This window comes from Sardina pilchardus, chromosome 14 (genome assembly GCF_963854185.1).
Source record: "Sardina pilchardus chromosome 14, fSarPil1.1, whole genome shotgun sequence".
Taxonomy (NCBI): Eukaryota; Metazoa; Chordata; class Actinopteri; order Clupeiformes; family Clupeidae; genus Sardina; species Sardina pilchardus.
This window is the reverse complement of record NC_085007.1, coordinates 28,155,219-28,169,834: the sequence shown is the minus strand read 5'-3', so window position 1 is coordinate 28,169,834 and position 14,616 is coordinate 28,155,219. Positions and strand designations below refer to the sequence as shown.

General features: G+C 43.2%; 2 protein-coding genes across 2 annotated transcripts; one reads left to right on the top strand and one right to left on the bottom strand.

Annotated features, from left to right (window-relative positions):
• Positions 1-563: 563 nt before the first annotated feature.
• Positions 564-8,362, bottom strand: LOC134101155 (actin-related protein 2/3 complex subunit 5-like protein). Its single transcript, XM_062554739.1, has 4 exons — positions 7,904-8,362; positions 4,084-4,156; positions 3,161-3,337; positions 564-1,400 (listed from the first exon to the last, which is right to left on the bottom strand). Exons 1-4 carry the CDS (start codon positions 8,041-8,043, stop codon positions 1,338-1,340), a joined length of 453 nt encoding a protein of 150 aa, XP_062410723.1. The 5' UTR covers positions 8,044-8,362; the 3' UTR covers positions 564-1,337.
• Positions 8,363-8,801: 439 nt separating this feature from the next.
• On the top strand, positions 8,802-11,921 carry rpl35 (ribosomal protein L35). Its single transcript, XM_062554768.1, has 4 exons — positions 8,802-8,925; positions 9,859-9,995; positions 10,757-10,838; positions 11,728-11,921. The coding sequence occupies exons 1-4, from the start codon at positions 8,923-8,925 to the stop codon at positions 11,875-11,877; spliced, it is 372 nt and encodes a 123-aa protein (XP_062410752.1). The 5' UTR covers positions 8,802-8,922; the 3' UTR covers positions 11,878-11,921.
• Positions 11,922-14,616: the final 2,695 nt, after the last annotated feature.

Here is a 14,616-nt window from a genome sequence, read left to right as displayed (position 1 = left end):
TCTCTCACTCCCTCTCTCCCTCCATCTCACTGCACCTCTGTGGATCCTCACGCCTGGTGTCTTTTTCCCCCCCCAATAAGGAAAGTAGGGCAGCACGCAGGGCTGTGCTTGAGCAGTGGATGGAGCAGAGAAGAAGAGAAGAGCTCTCGCTGCCAGCAGGTCACACTAAAATAAACACTCCAAATCACCTTTATTCAGGCCATACTGTAGGTAGGATGTCCTCACACAGCCAGCTAACTTAAAGGGAGAGAAAGTATTTAGAATGAATGAACATCTTTGGGGAATGAAGAAATTGCTCCCTGTCCCCCTCCAACCCACAGACGTGAAACAACTTTTCTGGAGTAACTAAGTGATAGTGGGAGCACACACAGATGTGTGCGCATTGCAATGACTGAGCTATATCTTATCAGCTGCACGGGACAAATAGTGAAGATTATGGACACCACTAAATTAATGAGAAGTCTTTCAGTATGGTGATGATCCATGAGCTTTATTACTGCAGGCACTTTACAATGAACCCCCCCGCCCCACCCACCCACCCTCACCCCCCTCCCCCTCCCCCTTTGTACAACTGCCCTCTGTGTGTCCAAATACAGCTCCAGAACTTTATATTAAATGTACTTCTCTCTGTACAAAACATGAGAATGAGGGACAAGAAAAAAATAAAATAAAATCGATTATTAAACACTGATTTCATCCAATATCACATACAAATATGCTCACCAACTGTCAGGCTTTAATTCTTCTACACACACACACACACACACAATCTTAGACACACACACACACCCACACACATACCCACACACAGTGTTTTTAAATCACCACATTGTCTAACGCATCTCACACAGTTAAATGTTGCATTTTTACTGCTGCCTTTTTAACAGCATTGTTCTTCTCTAGTCATGTCAATCACATCACCCCTTCCAATCACACACACACACACACAATATGCTGATGATTTTCAACTGACTTCTCAAATAATTTATGAAGCTGCTGTATATATATTTATATTTTATATATTTATATATATATATGAACCTTTCCCCTCCCAATTCAAGAAACAGCATTCCGACTGTGTACATATCAATGTCCGTCAAAATAATAGTTATTTCCTCGTAGTGTGAGTGTTGCTGTTGTTGATTTTTTCCCCACGCTTTCCAGAATAGCTTGATGGGTCTTCATCTTGGGGAAGAAAGTGTGTGTGTTGTTTATTACGAATGATCTACTTTCCCTTAGGCTGAGCGCCTCCTCGTCTGTTCCCCAGTCAGTGCTTCATCGTGACGCTTCTCGCTTCTCGCTCCCGCCGCCTCTCATCCTGAAGGACACGCCTCCTGTCAGACCGTCTTCCTGGCCGTCAGAACCCGCACAATGGACCCTAGGCCTCCTGCAGCATAGGCCTGTGTGCAAGGTGTGGAGGAGAGACAAGGAAGGAGGGAGGGATGGAGGGATGGATGGAGAGACAAAACAAGACAGACAACTTCAATTCAGTTCAAATAAATCATTCATTACACTGAAATATTTCCAATGACATGCAGAGCCTTTCCGTCAATCACGAATGATATAAACGAATAATAATCCACTGCAGCCAGAGGCGCTCTCTCTCTCTCCCTACACTGGAGGGCAGGAGACTGAGGGGGGGGTCGGCCCGGGACAGGACAGGACGGGACAGGACAGGAGAACTCTGGGATGCGGACTCTCTGAGCTGGGTCCCAGGAGGAGACATGAGACAAGAAAACTCAGCAGCATCCCTGCAGCCCTGCGGCGGCAGCACAAAGCGTGTTTACAGAAAGCCCTTCCTGCTCTTTGATGAGGGGAAAACGGGAGATTCGGCAGAAAAATAATCACGTAGGGCACTTGCTCAGTGCCAACTGAGAGACTGGGGAACAGTGACCTTTTGAACTCTACTGATGAATGGATTTTGACCAACACCTGACCGATCCACTGCCCCATGTGAGTATTTGGGTGTACACATGTACTCATTACATTCACATACATTCATTTAGTATGTGTGCACTGAACTCCAAGAGTGACTTTGAATACACTTCTGTAATGAAGAAAATCCCCTTTTATGCCCGTTCTACACAAATCACAACATTTGCCCCGTTGCTGTATTGCAAAAGCGCCACTTGGAAAAAGGATTGACAGCTGTCCATCGATCACTAAAATAGCGTGCCGGTTGATGAGCGGCGGACAGCCAAGCTGAAGAGCTGCTGAATAATGGGAAACGCTGCCCAAAAAACACCAGCAGAGCACAATCAGCCCAGAGGAGCCGCTGACCGTCACTGCACCACAATCCCTGAGGTCAGAGGTTCATGAGACAATACAAAAAAGAAGAAAGTCTTCAACTTCCCTTTTACTGAGGACTAATAATTTTGAAATGTATCTGTTCATTTTGAAACGTTGTTTTGTTATATTTCTTTCTCAGAGTCTGACATGTGCATTGGACTGTGGAGAGCGAGAACACAAGACTTGCTACATCTTCATCAATTAGCCACCAGCGTAGTCAACACATCCCACCAGAGACTTCTGAAGACTCGCAGCTCACAACAGACTCGCTGATGCAATAACACGAGAGGTTAAAGCAACCATCTCCTGCTACCCTGAGCACGGGAGAAATCCCACACCCATAGAGACATGGCCACGGGCACTCAACTCACTGGCAAACACCAGCGGCTCCTGGAAGTGTGGGATTGATTACAGCATCACAGTGGGCTGCTTTCTGTATATATTTACCATGACTGTTACGTTATGTCTCGCATCTAGCTCTACACAACAACTGAACTCAGCAGTGCCACTCTCACTTAGACAAACACCTTATTTTGGCTGATTGAAGCATTATTATTACATTTACACCAATAACTTCAACCTGGCATGCTGTGAGCCGGGACGGAGATAGAACGCTAAAATAATGCAGACCTACAAACTACAGCAAGCATATCAAAGAGATGAGGAACATCACTGTAAATGGCCGGGTTTCCCAGATTCGTTAAGAAGCTCTTAAGTGCTAAGAGCTTCTTAGGAGCATTCTTAGAACGTTCTTAGAGTGCTCCTAAGAAGTTCTTAGCACTTGAGAGCTTCTTAACGAATCTGGGAAAGCCGGCCATTGTCTGTTGATACTTAAGTAAGACCCAGAAGGGCCTGGGCGGGCCTGTCTCACCTTTTCGTGCCACTGCAGCAGGATAGCGCTGCTGTTGTCTGAGGGCCTCTCGAAGCCTCTGTAGATGTACTTCATGAGCAGGTCCACGCCGTTCCTGTCCAGCGACTTGACCGCTGGCTCGATGTCGCTGCTCTTGAAGGACGTCAGCACCCTCATTACTACTGCCTGAGCTCGCTCCTGATGTGGCGGCAACCATGTAGGAAGTAAACACATTCATTACAAGGGGTTTCAATACATTTCCATGTGTCTGTCTTTGGCTTATAGATCGCTTTGCTGCTGTATTTTATTAAACTGTACAATGTCAGTATGGGATATTATAGTATATATAAGCTATAGGTTATGTGCTATAATATGAACAAACCAATACAACTTTTCATTTACGCCTGAAGAAAAAATGTGATATGGTACTGACAAAGAGAGCATGTGTGTACTGTAGTGCATCAGAGAGTTCTGTTGAAAGGCTGCGATGACGTATGCCCATGTGTGTGAGATGAGCAAGTCCTGGGCCGTGTTCTTCACACCTTGGTGTGGCTCAGGAAGTGATAAGCAGTGACTGAGTCAGTACCCCCTCAGTCACGCCCTCTCAGTCCACACACACACACACACACTCCCCGAGAGCACACGTTCATGACAGCAAAAGGATGACTAGCCGCACAGAAAACAAATGTGCTGTCTGCACTGTTGGCTGATCATTTTCTGAAAAGCTTAATCAAATATTAGTCATCAGTGCTAGCAACAGCACAATGCTTTTGAAACAAAGTTGAAAATCATGCCATGGTTTGATGTGACACTAACCAGCTGCACACTGCTGGATTCAAAAGTGCTCTAGAACACTACACATGACTCCACTGTGGGACACTTTTCCGTTGCTTTTTGAACGTGGACTCTCTCTCTTTCTCTGGCGCTTGGCTGTCGTGTCGTACCTTTACTGCAGGGTTCTTGGTGTTGAGGGGCGGGTTTCTCAGGGCGATGTGGAAGGCTGTCATCATGTCCCCCGTACATTGCTGTTGGTTAAGGAGCCTTAGGACAAGGGCAGTCACTTGCTACAATATACACAGGAATACATTTCATATGACCTGGTTCGTGCTTTGGCTAAACTTAATCTGTCCTACACATTTATGGCACACAGGCTAAATCTCTGAACCTTCTGCTTGACATCTTGATAAAGTGCTTGATAAAGTTGGCCCTGTGCTGGCCTGCAGTGAAATCGCGCCAAAACACACGCCTAATAGGTCACAACGCGAGGAGCACAACGACACACAGAGGAATGTGGAAAGATCTGGGAGGAGGCGTCTCTGCTGAGGACAAATCGTATTCCCAGAGCCAGCCTGACTCGTGCTGGCCCTCAGCCCACAACTGGAGCCACAAGGCAGTCTTGTGCCACAGGGCAACCAGCCCACCCAAAACAGAAGACACACAACCAGTTCAGTGCTGAACCATTCCCATTACATTCATGGGGAAAATATGAATGGCGGTTAAACAGCTGCAGAGTGCGGCTAAAAATACACACGGCGCATGACCCTGGTGTGTGTGCCTTAGAGCCAAACAAGCTCTCCCCTTGCCTTCTCGATCACTTTACCAGAGAGAGCCATAATAATGGAGGTTATAAAAGGCTTCAGTGGTGATGTGGACTTGTGGAATAGGCACGCAGAGGCAGGAAAACCCCCCCAGGCTGAAGCGCTGCCACCTCCTCCATGTAAAACTGAAAGTCTTATCTACAGAGATCACACCCTGCATTTTCAACAGCCCTTTCCTGTTCAGCGGTAAAGCCAGAAAAGTACCCACGTCCCTACAGTTTAGGACACAGGTCTCCAGAGGCTGCACCGGTTTGCATACAACACAGAGAAACTTTCAGCTGAAACCTCCAGGGAGTCCAGAACAAGTAGCATTACTTTTGATTCATAACAAATTAGAAGCATTGTCTAGAGGACACATATAGCCCAAGCACGAAAATAAACCTTCAGAAGAGCCACGTTTGTTTCAGAAGCACAGGCCTTGTGACTGTGACATTGGAGAGGAATGGAGGGGGGAGCGGAGAGCTTGGTGATGAGACACTTGCACCAGCTGTTCGTCTAGGGCTCCAGGCCCTTATTTACACTGGGCATGCTTTGTGTTTAGGGGAGGAGAGAGTCAATAACAGTGGCAAAGACAGACAGGGTGTGAACTGCCAAGTAGCGGTCATTTCATAGGCAAAGCGTTGACTCTGCACAACATCTTTGACCAGTAAAGACATCTGTGTGGTGGTCTGAAGACTGGAGAATTGGGGGCTGACTGATTATCTCTGGCACACCTCTACCCTTAGCTTTTTTGACCTGGCTTGGCCACAACACTTGGGAGAGATCCACAAGATCTTGTCCACAAGATTTGGGAAAGATTCTTGACAGATTGGAGTCTTTCAACTATTGCCCCCCATTCAAGCTTTACTCAAAATACTACAATCTTTCAAGAATCCTTCCCAAAGTCTTGTCAAAGTTGTTTGGTGTAAGGAGGTCCTTAGCTTCCTGAGAAAACACACCCATGACCTTATAGCTGTTCCACCTGCTAAGCAAGCAAGAAAAAAATAAAACAGCCTACCAGAACAAGCGACATGTACGGTAGCCCAGCGCTGCAGTCCACCCGCATGAGCTCACCTGGCCTCAGCCCACAGGTCACACAGGAAGGTGCCAAGGCTGCAGGTCAGGTGTACGCCTCAGTGAGTGACTGACCTGGCGCTGGCGGAGCACACCGACACCGCAGAGTCTGGGACAGAAGAGGACTGCAAGACGAGTCAGCACCTTTCAGCTCCTCTCCTGACGTGCTGGGTGGGAGCTAGTTGAGCTGACTGCCAGGCCTGCCATTCATTCTATAGTGGTGTTTCTTCCCAGTGTATGTCGCAGTGAGCATCCCTGAGTGTATGAGTGGGAGAGGGTTTCTCTAAGGGCCCAGAGCTCATTCATGATTGCATTTGTTGATATAGACACTATGCATCAGTACACACACCTACATACACCTACAGGGCTGATAGACAGGAAATTATCTGTGCCTGAAATTATACATCCAAAAGACAATATAGAGAATAGCCTTTCTTGACATCGTACATGGCTGAGCTCAAGCCTAAATTCAGGCACCATGCCTGAACTCTATCAGGCCTGCACCTTAGTAAATTTGAGATTTCAAATATGCCCTTCAGCCTTTTTTTCGACGCATCAAGACCACACATGAAGATGAGAACCTTTTCATCTCTCTAACCCTATAATTATTCATCTCCATTTTATTAGCGTCTTGCTGCTGGGAGTGGGCCAGGTCTCAGGGGCTTAGCCAGTTAGTTCAGGAACCACAGGTGCCCTAGATATCATCACCAGCATCATCAAGAACTTGCAATGTCAGGGGCCCACATGAAGGAAGGAAGGGGAAAAAAAGGAGAGAGATTGTATGCAAATGATAAGCCTTCAGCTGTGCTGTCACGCTCTAGACCACAGATTGGCAAATGAGGATTCAAAACTTGACACCACCTCTGCCCTTTGTTCACTCAGATGGATGCACAGGGAGAGGTTCTGTCGGAGTTCCCTATCAAGTTACGGGTGTCTTGACCACAATTCACCTCTTTGGTGACCCTAGCCTACTGTTTCTAGGACAATGGGGCTAAAGTTAAGTCACTGAGGGTGTCTGAACGACACCTGTTCCATGGAGACCATAAATACAAATACAAGCCTGGTCTGAGCAGTTTTAGTAATGGAGGGAAAAGTATGAGCTTGTTAAACATAATATGTGCAATGACATCAGCGCCACAAATAAAATGTGATCATTAGGTAGTTCATCACATACTGTACTCTGAGCCTCAGCCTTGATACCTGAGAATGCTTTCAATAAAATATAAATACTTCTCTACCAGCCTCTTACCCTGTTATAGACCTATATTTAGATTGTAGGCATATTGTTGAGGGACTATATCAAGGGAAATCAAGGCCAGAATAGGATTTCTGGCAGCTGACAAACAGATAAAATGACCAAATCTAACTGACCTACGGAGTCCTAAATGCAACCATATTCCAACAGTAACCAAAATGCCCCGTTAACACACGCTTACATACCGCTTCAGTTATCGTTTCAAGTCATTGGATGTATGTATTAGTACAACTAGCTGCCACCAAAGTGCGAACTAACCACTAACTGGAAAAAAGAACCCATGTTGTTGAGTCTGACATGTGAAGTAGCAATGAGCTAACTAACGTCAATGTGAAAATGAACTCTTTAACATCCACCTTCATAAGTTACAACTTCAGTTTGTAGAAGCTCCACGCAGTTCTCTCTCTTGTATTACAGTTATTTATGGTGGACAAGTTGTTAGCTGGTATTCTCGACAAGAGTGAACTGCGCAGCGCACTGTATTGTTTAATTTTCAACAGGGATTTTTGAAAGACTTTTTAACCTGGTTAACGTTAATAGAGACAACACTGGGTCAGACTAATCTGCAGCTGCACTCATAAACGCGCATTTACAGGTCGTCAAATTTTCCAACATACTTGTGTACACACCTTTCTACTCAGGACAGACTGAGCAACAGTCATATAAATCAGACACATGCACAGCACTGTTGATTTAAAATGTAACGTTGCGCACTGTAAGGACCTAACCAGCAAGCTAGCTAACGTTAACAACAACATTAATATTACAGAGGTAAGGTAGCAGCTAAGAGGTTGGTTCGTTTATCGAGTTGTTTGGAATCATTCACACAGTTCAATAACGGTTAACTCCAAAGGATATTGCCTTATGAGATTGTCTACCTCCACGGCGTCTGGTCCCTGTTGATCCGCTGCTTCATCGTGATCATCCACAAATTTGTTCTCATCGTATTCATCAATGTCCACCTTTCTAAACCGAGAAGACAGTGTGTTTTTCGCCATCGGGGCAACTTCAGCAGAGGGAAAGGACGCTAACACACCAAATAGCTAACGTTAGTCCACTTTAGCACTGTTCCAGTTTGGTTACTGGGACCGTTAAATGTGATACTACGTGCAACCAAAAGCGTTCAATGCGATCTCACGGTATTACAAAAATGAGTTGACCCGGTGTATGCGTCTTGCACGAGGCATGGAGCAGTTGTCAAAATCTGTGCGCGTGAAGCTTGCTTACTTCCCGCGGTGAATCCTGAATCGCACCTCCCGTAGTCGCAGCCGTTCGCAGCACCCCTTCTCTCAAGATTTGTTGAGAGAACATGGCAGTATTTGGGGGAGCGGAAACGGAATTACCTCACAGCCCCAGGCCTCAAAATAGTCAAAATACCTGCCAAAACTACCAGGTATACACTTGTGCAGTCATTATCCATGAAAATTGTAACATTACACTGTGATGATTGTGCTTACTTGGGAAATACATCATATACATCTGCCACAGAATATTATACTTTCACATTCCCCTAGCTCAGTCATCTATTCAAATCAGTGTGCAATGGACACTTTAATCCAATCCCACATCACATTACATTTTACATCACTGAAATTATCACACAATATATTGAAACAAAAACAGGTTTTCGCTGCTAGAAGGCTAAATATAATACAACTAGTGGGAGCAGCTGGTAACGTTGTATGTAGTTAAATTATTCACGTGAACTGAATTTGTAACAAATTGCTCAATGTAGAACAATTAATCAAAGGGGTGCCCCGAAGATTGATAATGAATGGGACATTCCACCCCCACGTCTGAGTTGGTTTGGTCCGTAACCCGGTAGATATCCTCCCTGACCCTTGCAACTTCCTTTCCTGCGACAGCCATCGAAGAAAATGGTGAGGATTTTGTCAAATTCACGAATCCATAATAATCTTTACTGTTACAGACTGTGTAAACATCACAATTTAAGAAAGTAATAAATTATAGGTTCACCGCACCACATTTCTTCAGATATTAAATCGTTTCATACCAAGATTCGTCTGTTAGATTACGTGTAAATTTGTGTTGCTACTCTACCCCAAGCATCGATGTTGGAAGCCTGTGTGGCCTAGTGTTTCAACTAGTACTTGGTCATGTATTTCTAAGCGTAATGGGATATTCTAACAGCGATATATAGAATTCTAAAGTTCTGTCTGTGTGCAAAATCTTCTCAAACCCTGTGATTTTAAGTTGTTTGAGTTTGGTTTGCCCGTGCTTTCGTAAAGGCAAAGCGCTCGTAGCATGAAGTTAACATTTGTTGCTAACGTTAGTTGATTAGCATGGCTGGTGATGTACAGTATTTATGCTACAGTGGCATGACAACATATGCCAGGATATGTTGTTGTACCTCATGTGGTGTTAACTTTGTTAAATTAAGTATCGGTCGAATGTAGGTACGTAGGCAACGTTGTTTCCTGTTAAACATCTCTCACAAATCTCATGGACATTTTGTAACATCAGACAAATATCACATCGGCTAGAACATGCTTGGTTGGCCTAACTTGCATGCCTGTTATTCAGAGTATTATGCCCACTTAAGGCAAGTTTAATTCTGTTGAATATTGTGAGATTATAGTAGTTTTAATCATGTAGAAGTGGAAGAGACTATTGATTCATCAAACCTAGTTAGTGTTGCCTTCTTTACTGTGCATGCAATCTAGCTACATGGGGAGGTGTTTGAGAGAGTCCCCCTCCCCCTGTTTTGTTTTTACTTGCAAAACCAACGTTTTGTCTTAGCTGTCACATGCACAATTGCACATGTTTTGACATGACTTGATGTTCAATTTTAGGCAAAGATCAAGGCCAGAGACCTGCGTGGCAAGAAGAAGGAAGAGCTGTTGAAGCAGCTGGATGACCTGAAGGTGGAACTTTCTCAGCTCCGCGTTGCTAAGGTGACCGGAGGTGCTGCTTCCAAGCTCTCAAAGATGTGAGTATTGTCACTCTTCTCCAGCGGGGTGCCTCTGCAGTCTGCATTACACATGCGTCCTCTCTGAGTGGTGCAGATTTCAAAATCTAGTTCTGTGTAAAATGTGCAAAGCCATGTGACTAGCTCCATCCATATCCATTTCTTGCCAAACTTGCTCTAACTCAACCATGAGTACTCGTGCAGCAATTTCATTAAAATGAAACTGCAAATTGGCCTGTTTGCTTTGTGTTGTGGAACAATGGTCCATTGCCACAATTTGGAGAATGTATCTTCCCAGTTGTCCTTGCTGGCCATGGCATTTACGAGAGCATCCCTGTGAATTTGTTGTTGCTCTAAAATAAGCCACTTAATGTTAAGGGAGTTCACCCTACTGTAGTCTTAATTGTGTATACCATGAACTGGTTTCTTTAACTTTAAATACACATTTTAACCATTCAAAAAGGGTACCTTGAGTGGAAATGTTGGATTTAGCATAAAATCAAATCAGAAATGTGTTTACTGGAAAGGGGTGGATTTCCGACTGAATTGCACAAGCTACAGTGTGACTAAAGGTTCAAACTAGAGTATTACCAGCAAGAGTGGAATTAAAAATACTACTTAATGTTCTACTCCCTTATATGCAGGTGCTTGTAAGTTCTGCTTAGAAATTCCCCCCCCTCTCTCTTTTTGCGGACATTACTGAGACCTAACTTCAGAAGAAAGAGCCACCTGTAATAGTGGTGTGCAAAGCCCCTCTAATGAGATGTGCGTTGTCTTTCCAGTCGCGTTGTCCGCAAGTCCATCGCCAGAGTCTTGACAGTCATCAACCAGACCCAGAAAGAAAACCTGAGGAAATTCTACAAGGTAAGAAATGTGTTTTTTTAATAATGGACTAATTGTACAAAAGTGTTCTTGATTGGTTATGAGAATTCTCTACATAAATTGTGTATTTGACACCCCTGAAAAGCTTGGTGTTTTAAAGCTTACAAATGGGTCCACTGGCTTGCGGTTGGATGTTTGGATTTTCAGAAATTCAGATACTGCTCTTTTCCAGTTGTGCAGATGCATTCTTTGCCTCCAGTGTAGAAGATTAGCATTCCTTTTACAAGTGTCTTGTACCGGTCTTGCTTTGTGCACTTCCAACCCATTTCTGTTATATGTATTGGCAATGATTATGCAAGACAATCACCCAGCACTGCTCCTGTTTCCTGTGGATGCGGTGTGAATAATTTCTTGCTAAATGGATCCACCTGTCCCCTGGGATAGGAGGGTGGCTGACCACTGCAGAGTCAATCATTTGATGCAAATCTGCAGTGGGAGCCAACAAATGCCTACTGTTCAGTTGCGTCAGTCAGCAATGGGACTTAGTATATCTGTGTAGGTAGAGCTGAATTTGTATCCACTTGCGCTCATTTTAAGGCAGTTTCATGAGTTGTATTTGAAGACGAAAAACATACACACAGGCAGCGGAGGCGGACATCCCGGGTTCAGAAAGTAAAAGTCCTGTCAATTATTTGATCCAACAGTTTAGTAACCCAGTTCATCCTAATTAGGTAGATCAGATCATTAGTGATATCACCTGTGCTAAGTGCACAGGTAGAAAGCATATATGGCAGGACTTATACTTTCTGGAACTGGAATGTCTACCTCTACAGACGGGGAGTGTTTGAAGTTGGACAGTTATTGCTAGCAGAGAATGCAACTCGAGGTTTATTCAAGCACAGCAATTTATCTTTCTCTATGATCTTCACAGGGCAAGAAGTACAAGCCCCTTGACCTGAGGCCCAAGAAGACACGTGCCATTCGCAGGCAATTGACCAAGCACGAGGAAAGCCTGATGACCAAGAAGATGCAGAGGAAGTCACGCTTGTACTCCATTCGCAAGTTTGCTGTCAAGGCCTAGGCTGTACCATTTTTTTTCCACAGAAAATAAACACCCCAAACGTGTTTCATTCTTTTGTGTTTTTGTCAACTTGGAGCTTGGAACTTGGTTTGGGGGATCCCTATACAACATCTGTGAATAATGCACCATGCAAGATTTTCACCTTTACGAAGCCAATTTGATGGTAAACAGACTAGCGCAGAGTATTGTATTAAGTACATAACTCCAAGGGAGCCCTGGAGCCAAAAATGCATCAATCTTTACATTTCTATGTTATTAGGGAATTAAGGTTATCTCTAGTTATCTGACAGTGTATTTTGATAACTGGAATGGCAGAATAGACATTTTGCATATTTCTGTGTGTTTTGCCACATGAAGTATTTTAGGGAGATCATGCAAATGTATGTGGTGTGTTTGTGGCTCCTGATGGTGCAGGCCTATTTATAAATGGTTTGCAACCTGAGGTAAACTAGTATAGAAATAATGTTTGCTAAACATTGAAGTAATCTTGTTTGGTTAGGTGTCCCTTGCTGGCTTAAAAGGGACACATCACCGATTATCATTTTACATCATTGAAAGCAGGAAGTCCTATTCATGGGTTTCATTGAAATCCGTATTTCTCCCATCTCAAAGCAAGCTGAGGGAATGATGCACGACCATTCAAAAACATGACTGGTTTCAAAAGTATTAAGTATTGAATTCAATTTTCCAGAATTTGGGCCTTAAAAGTATTACATTTCATCTTCCAAGTCTTAAATTCTTCAACGGAGGTCTTCATTTTCAAAAGAAATTATCACTAGAGTCATCACTAGTCAAATTATCACTAGACTAACATCGTAGCGTAACGTGAACTAAATTCTCTGTGCCCATGATAAAAGTGAAGGTGAAACTCTCAAATCTAATAGTGTAGAAGCGAGTGCGCACATCTGAATATTCTAAAAGTAGGTGCTGGACTCAAAAGGGCAACAGCAGACCGATGTCTGAGGAAGGGCAGTGTGGCCCGAAACGTCACATGTGGTGAATAAAAGAAATAATCTATTGGAGCCTTAGTGTGCGGACTTTTTTTGTCCTTTTTACTGAAACTCTCAAATCTCCCACATGATAAAATTCTATAGTTTACTATAGTAAATAAACTATAGTATATACTATAGTAAATATTGTAGTGTTTTTGAACCTGACCATAGTAGTTTTACTACAGTATACTACCGAAAACTGCAGTTTTATTACTACAGTATACCACATACTACAGTTTACTACATAAACTACAATCTCTTGCTATATAATACTACAATTAGGATACTATAGTAATATATGGCATTACAATAACTGCATTATGTAATATTTTGTTTTAACTATGTCGTGATTACTTTATACCCAATGGATATTTTCAGCTGTATCACTTTTTGTTGTGCCCATTTTTAACCGAAGCGTAGGCGTACTGTAGGCCTAACAATAATTCACTACACAAATTAAGCTTACAACCACCATTAACACAGTGTTTTCTACAGACTGCTAAAATACAGTTGGTATCAGTAATGTGAGTGAACTTACACTCATACACGAAAGATGAGTATGAGAAAGAGGATATCAGAATAGAAAAAACTTTTCTCAATTCTATAAACTGTACCTACTTGTTACTTCAAAAAGGTCCTGTTTGGCTATAGGCCAGGTTTTCCTTCTGTGCTGCTGGATGACTGGCCAGTCACTGAATGGCTAGCCATATATTCTCTGGAATACATCCCGTGTAGGAGGTCATTGATGAACTTCTGGGGGCTTTGGAAGGAGCAGCGCTCCACAAGTCCTTTTGGAATGACCTTTAATGCAAGTAGATAACATTACCACAAATCTACTTCAACATACAGCAGACTAGTGTCTTACCTCAATGATGTACAGTACCAGTAAAAAGTTTGGACAAGCCCTCTAATTATTATTTTTTCTTTCTTTTAAACATGTCTACATTGAAGATTGCCAAAGGGATGATGCATTTGGGGGGCACTGACTATTTATATGAGAAATAAATTTAGTTTTTACTCATGAGTGAACTGTTTTGGGAGAGATATTAGCTTTTCCAAGTGAGCTATGGTGTTGTGCTGAACTGAAATTTGGTTTTGCCAAATGATCTATGAGTTTTGAGAATGTAATTTCTGTTTCAAGAAATCAGCCAAACCAATGGAGAAAAACGGTATTACGGAAGTCATCCAACCTATAAAGAAATATATATGGAATATTTTAGTAAACAAAAAGCTGTTAAACAAGTGCTTAGTGCCTCCGGTAACTCTTTCAAGACATGGTAAACAAATGGAAGTGGCTCTGTCTTGAATCTGACTGAGAGAATGCAAGGAGTGTGCAAAGATGTCATTACAGCAAAATATGGCTACATTGAATGATCTAAAATATAAACCATTCTGAATTGTTCAACAGTTTTTGTTATTCTTCATAGTTTGGACTACTTCTGTATTAATCTACAGAAAGTCTAAGTCTACAATCTACAGATGTAGAAAATGCTACAATTTTAATAAAGAAAAAACATTGAATTAGAGGGTGTGTCCTAGCTTTTGACTGGTACTGTACACATTCTAAAGTTCGCAGATCTTAAAACAACATGCCACCACATGCAAACCCGGCAGCCGTGGTGTACTGGTTGGGGCTTCGGACTTGTAACCGGAGGGTTGCCGGTTCGATCCCCAACCAGTCCACCACGGCTGAAGTGCCCTTGAGCAAGGCACCTAACCCCTCACTGCTCCCCGAGCGCCGCTGGTT

Excerpts from the sequence above, each read along its gene's own strand:
- LOC134101155 (XM_062554739.1), bottom strand. The coding sequence starts at position 8,043 with ATGGCGAAAAACACACTGTCTTCTCGGTTTAGAAAGGTGGACATTGAT. Across the intron at positions 3,338-4,083 it reads CCAAGAACCCTGCAGTAAAG|GAGCGAGCTCAGGCAGTAGT; the intron begins GTACGACACGAC and ends CCGCCACATCAG. Across the intron at positions 1,401-3,160 it reads TGCTGCAGTGGCACGAAAAG|GCCTATGCTGCAGGAGGCCT; the intron begins GTGAGACAGGCC and ends CCTTGCACACAG.
- rpl35 (XM_062554768.1), top strand. Across the intron at positions 9,996-10,756 it reads GCTTCCAAGCTCTCAAAGAT|TCGCGTTGTCCGCAAGTCCA; the intron begins GTGAGTATTGTC and ends TTGTCTTTCCAG. Across the intron at positions 10,839-11,727 it reads ACCTGAGGAAATTCTACAAG|GGCAAGAAGTACAAGCCCCT; the intron begins GTAAGAAATGTG and ends TGATCTTCACAG.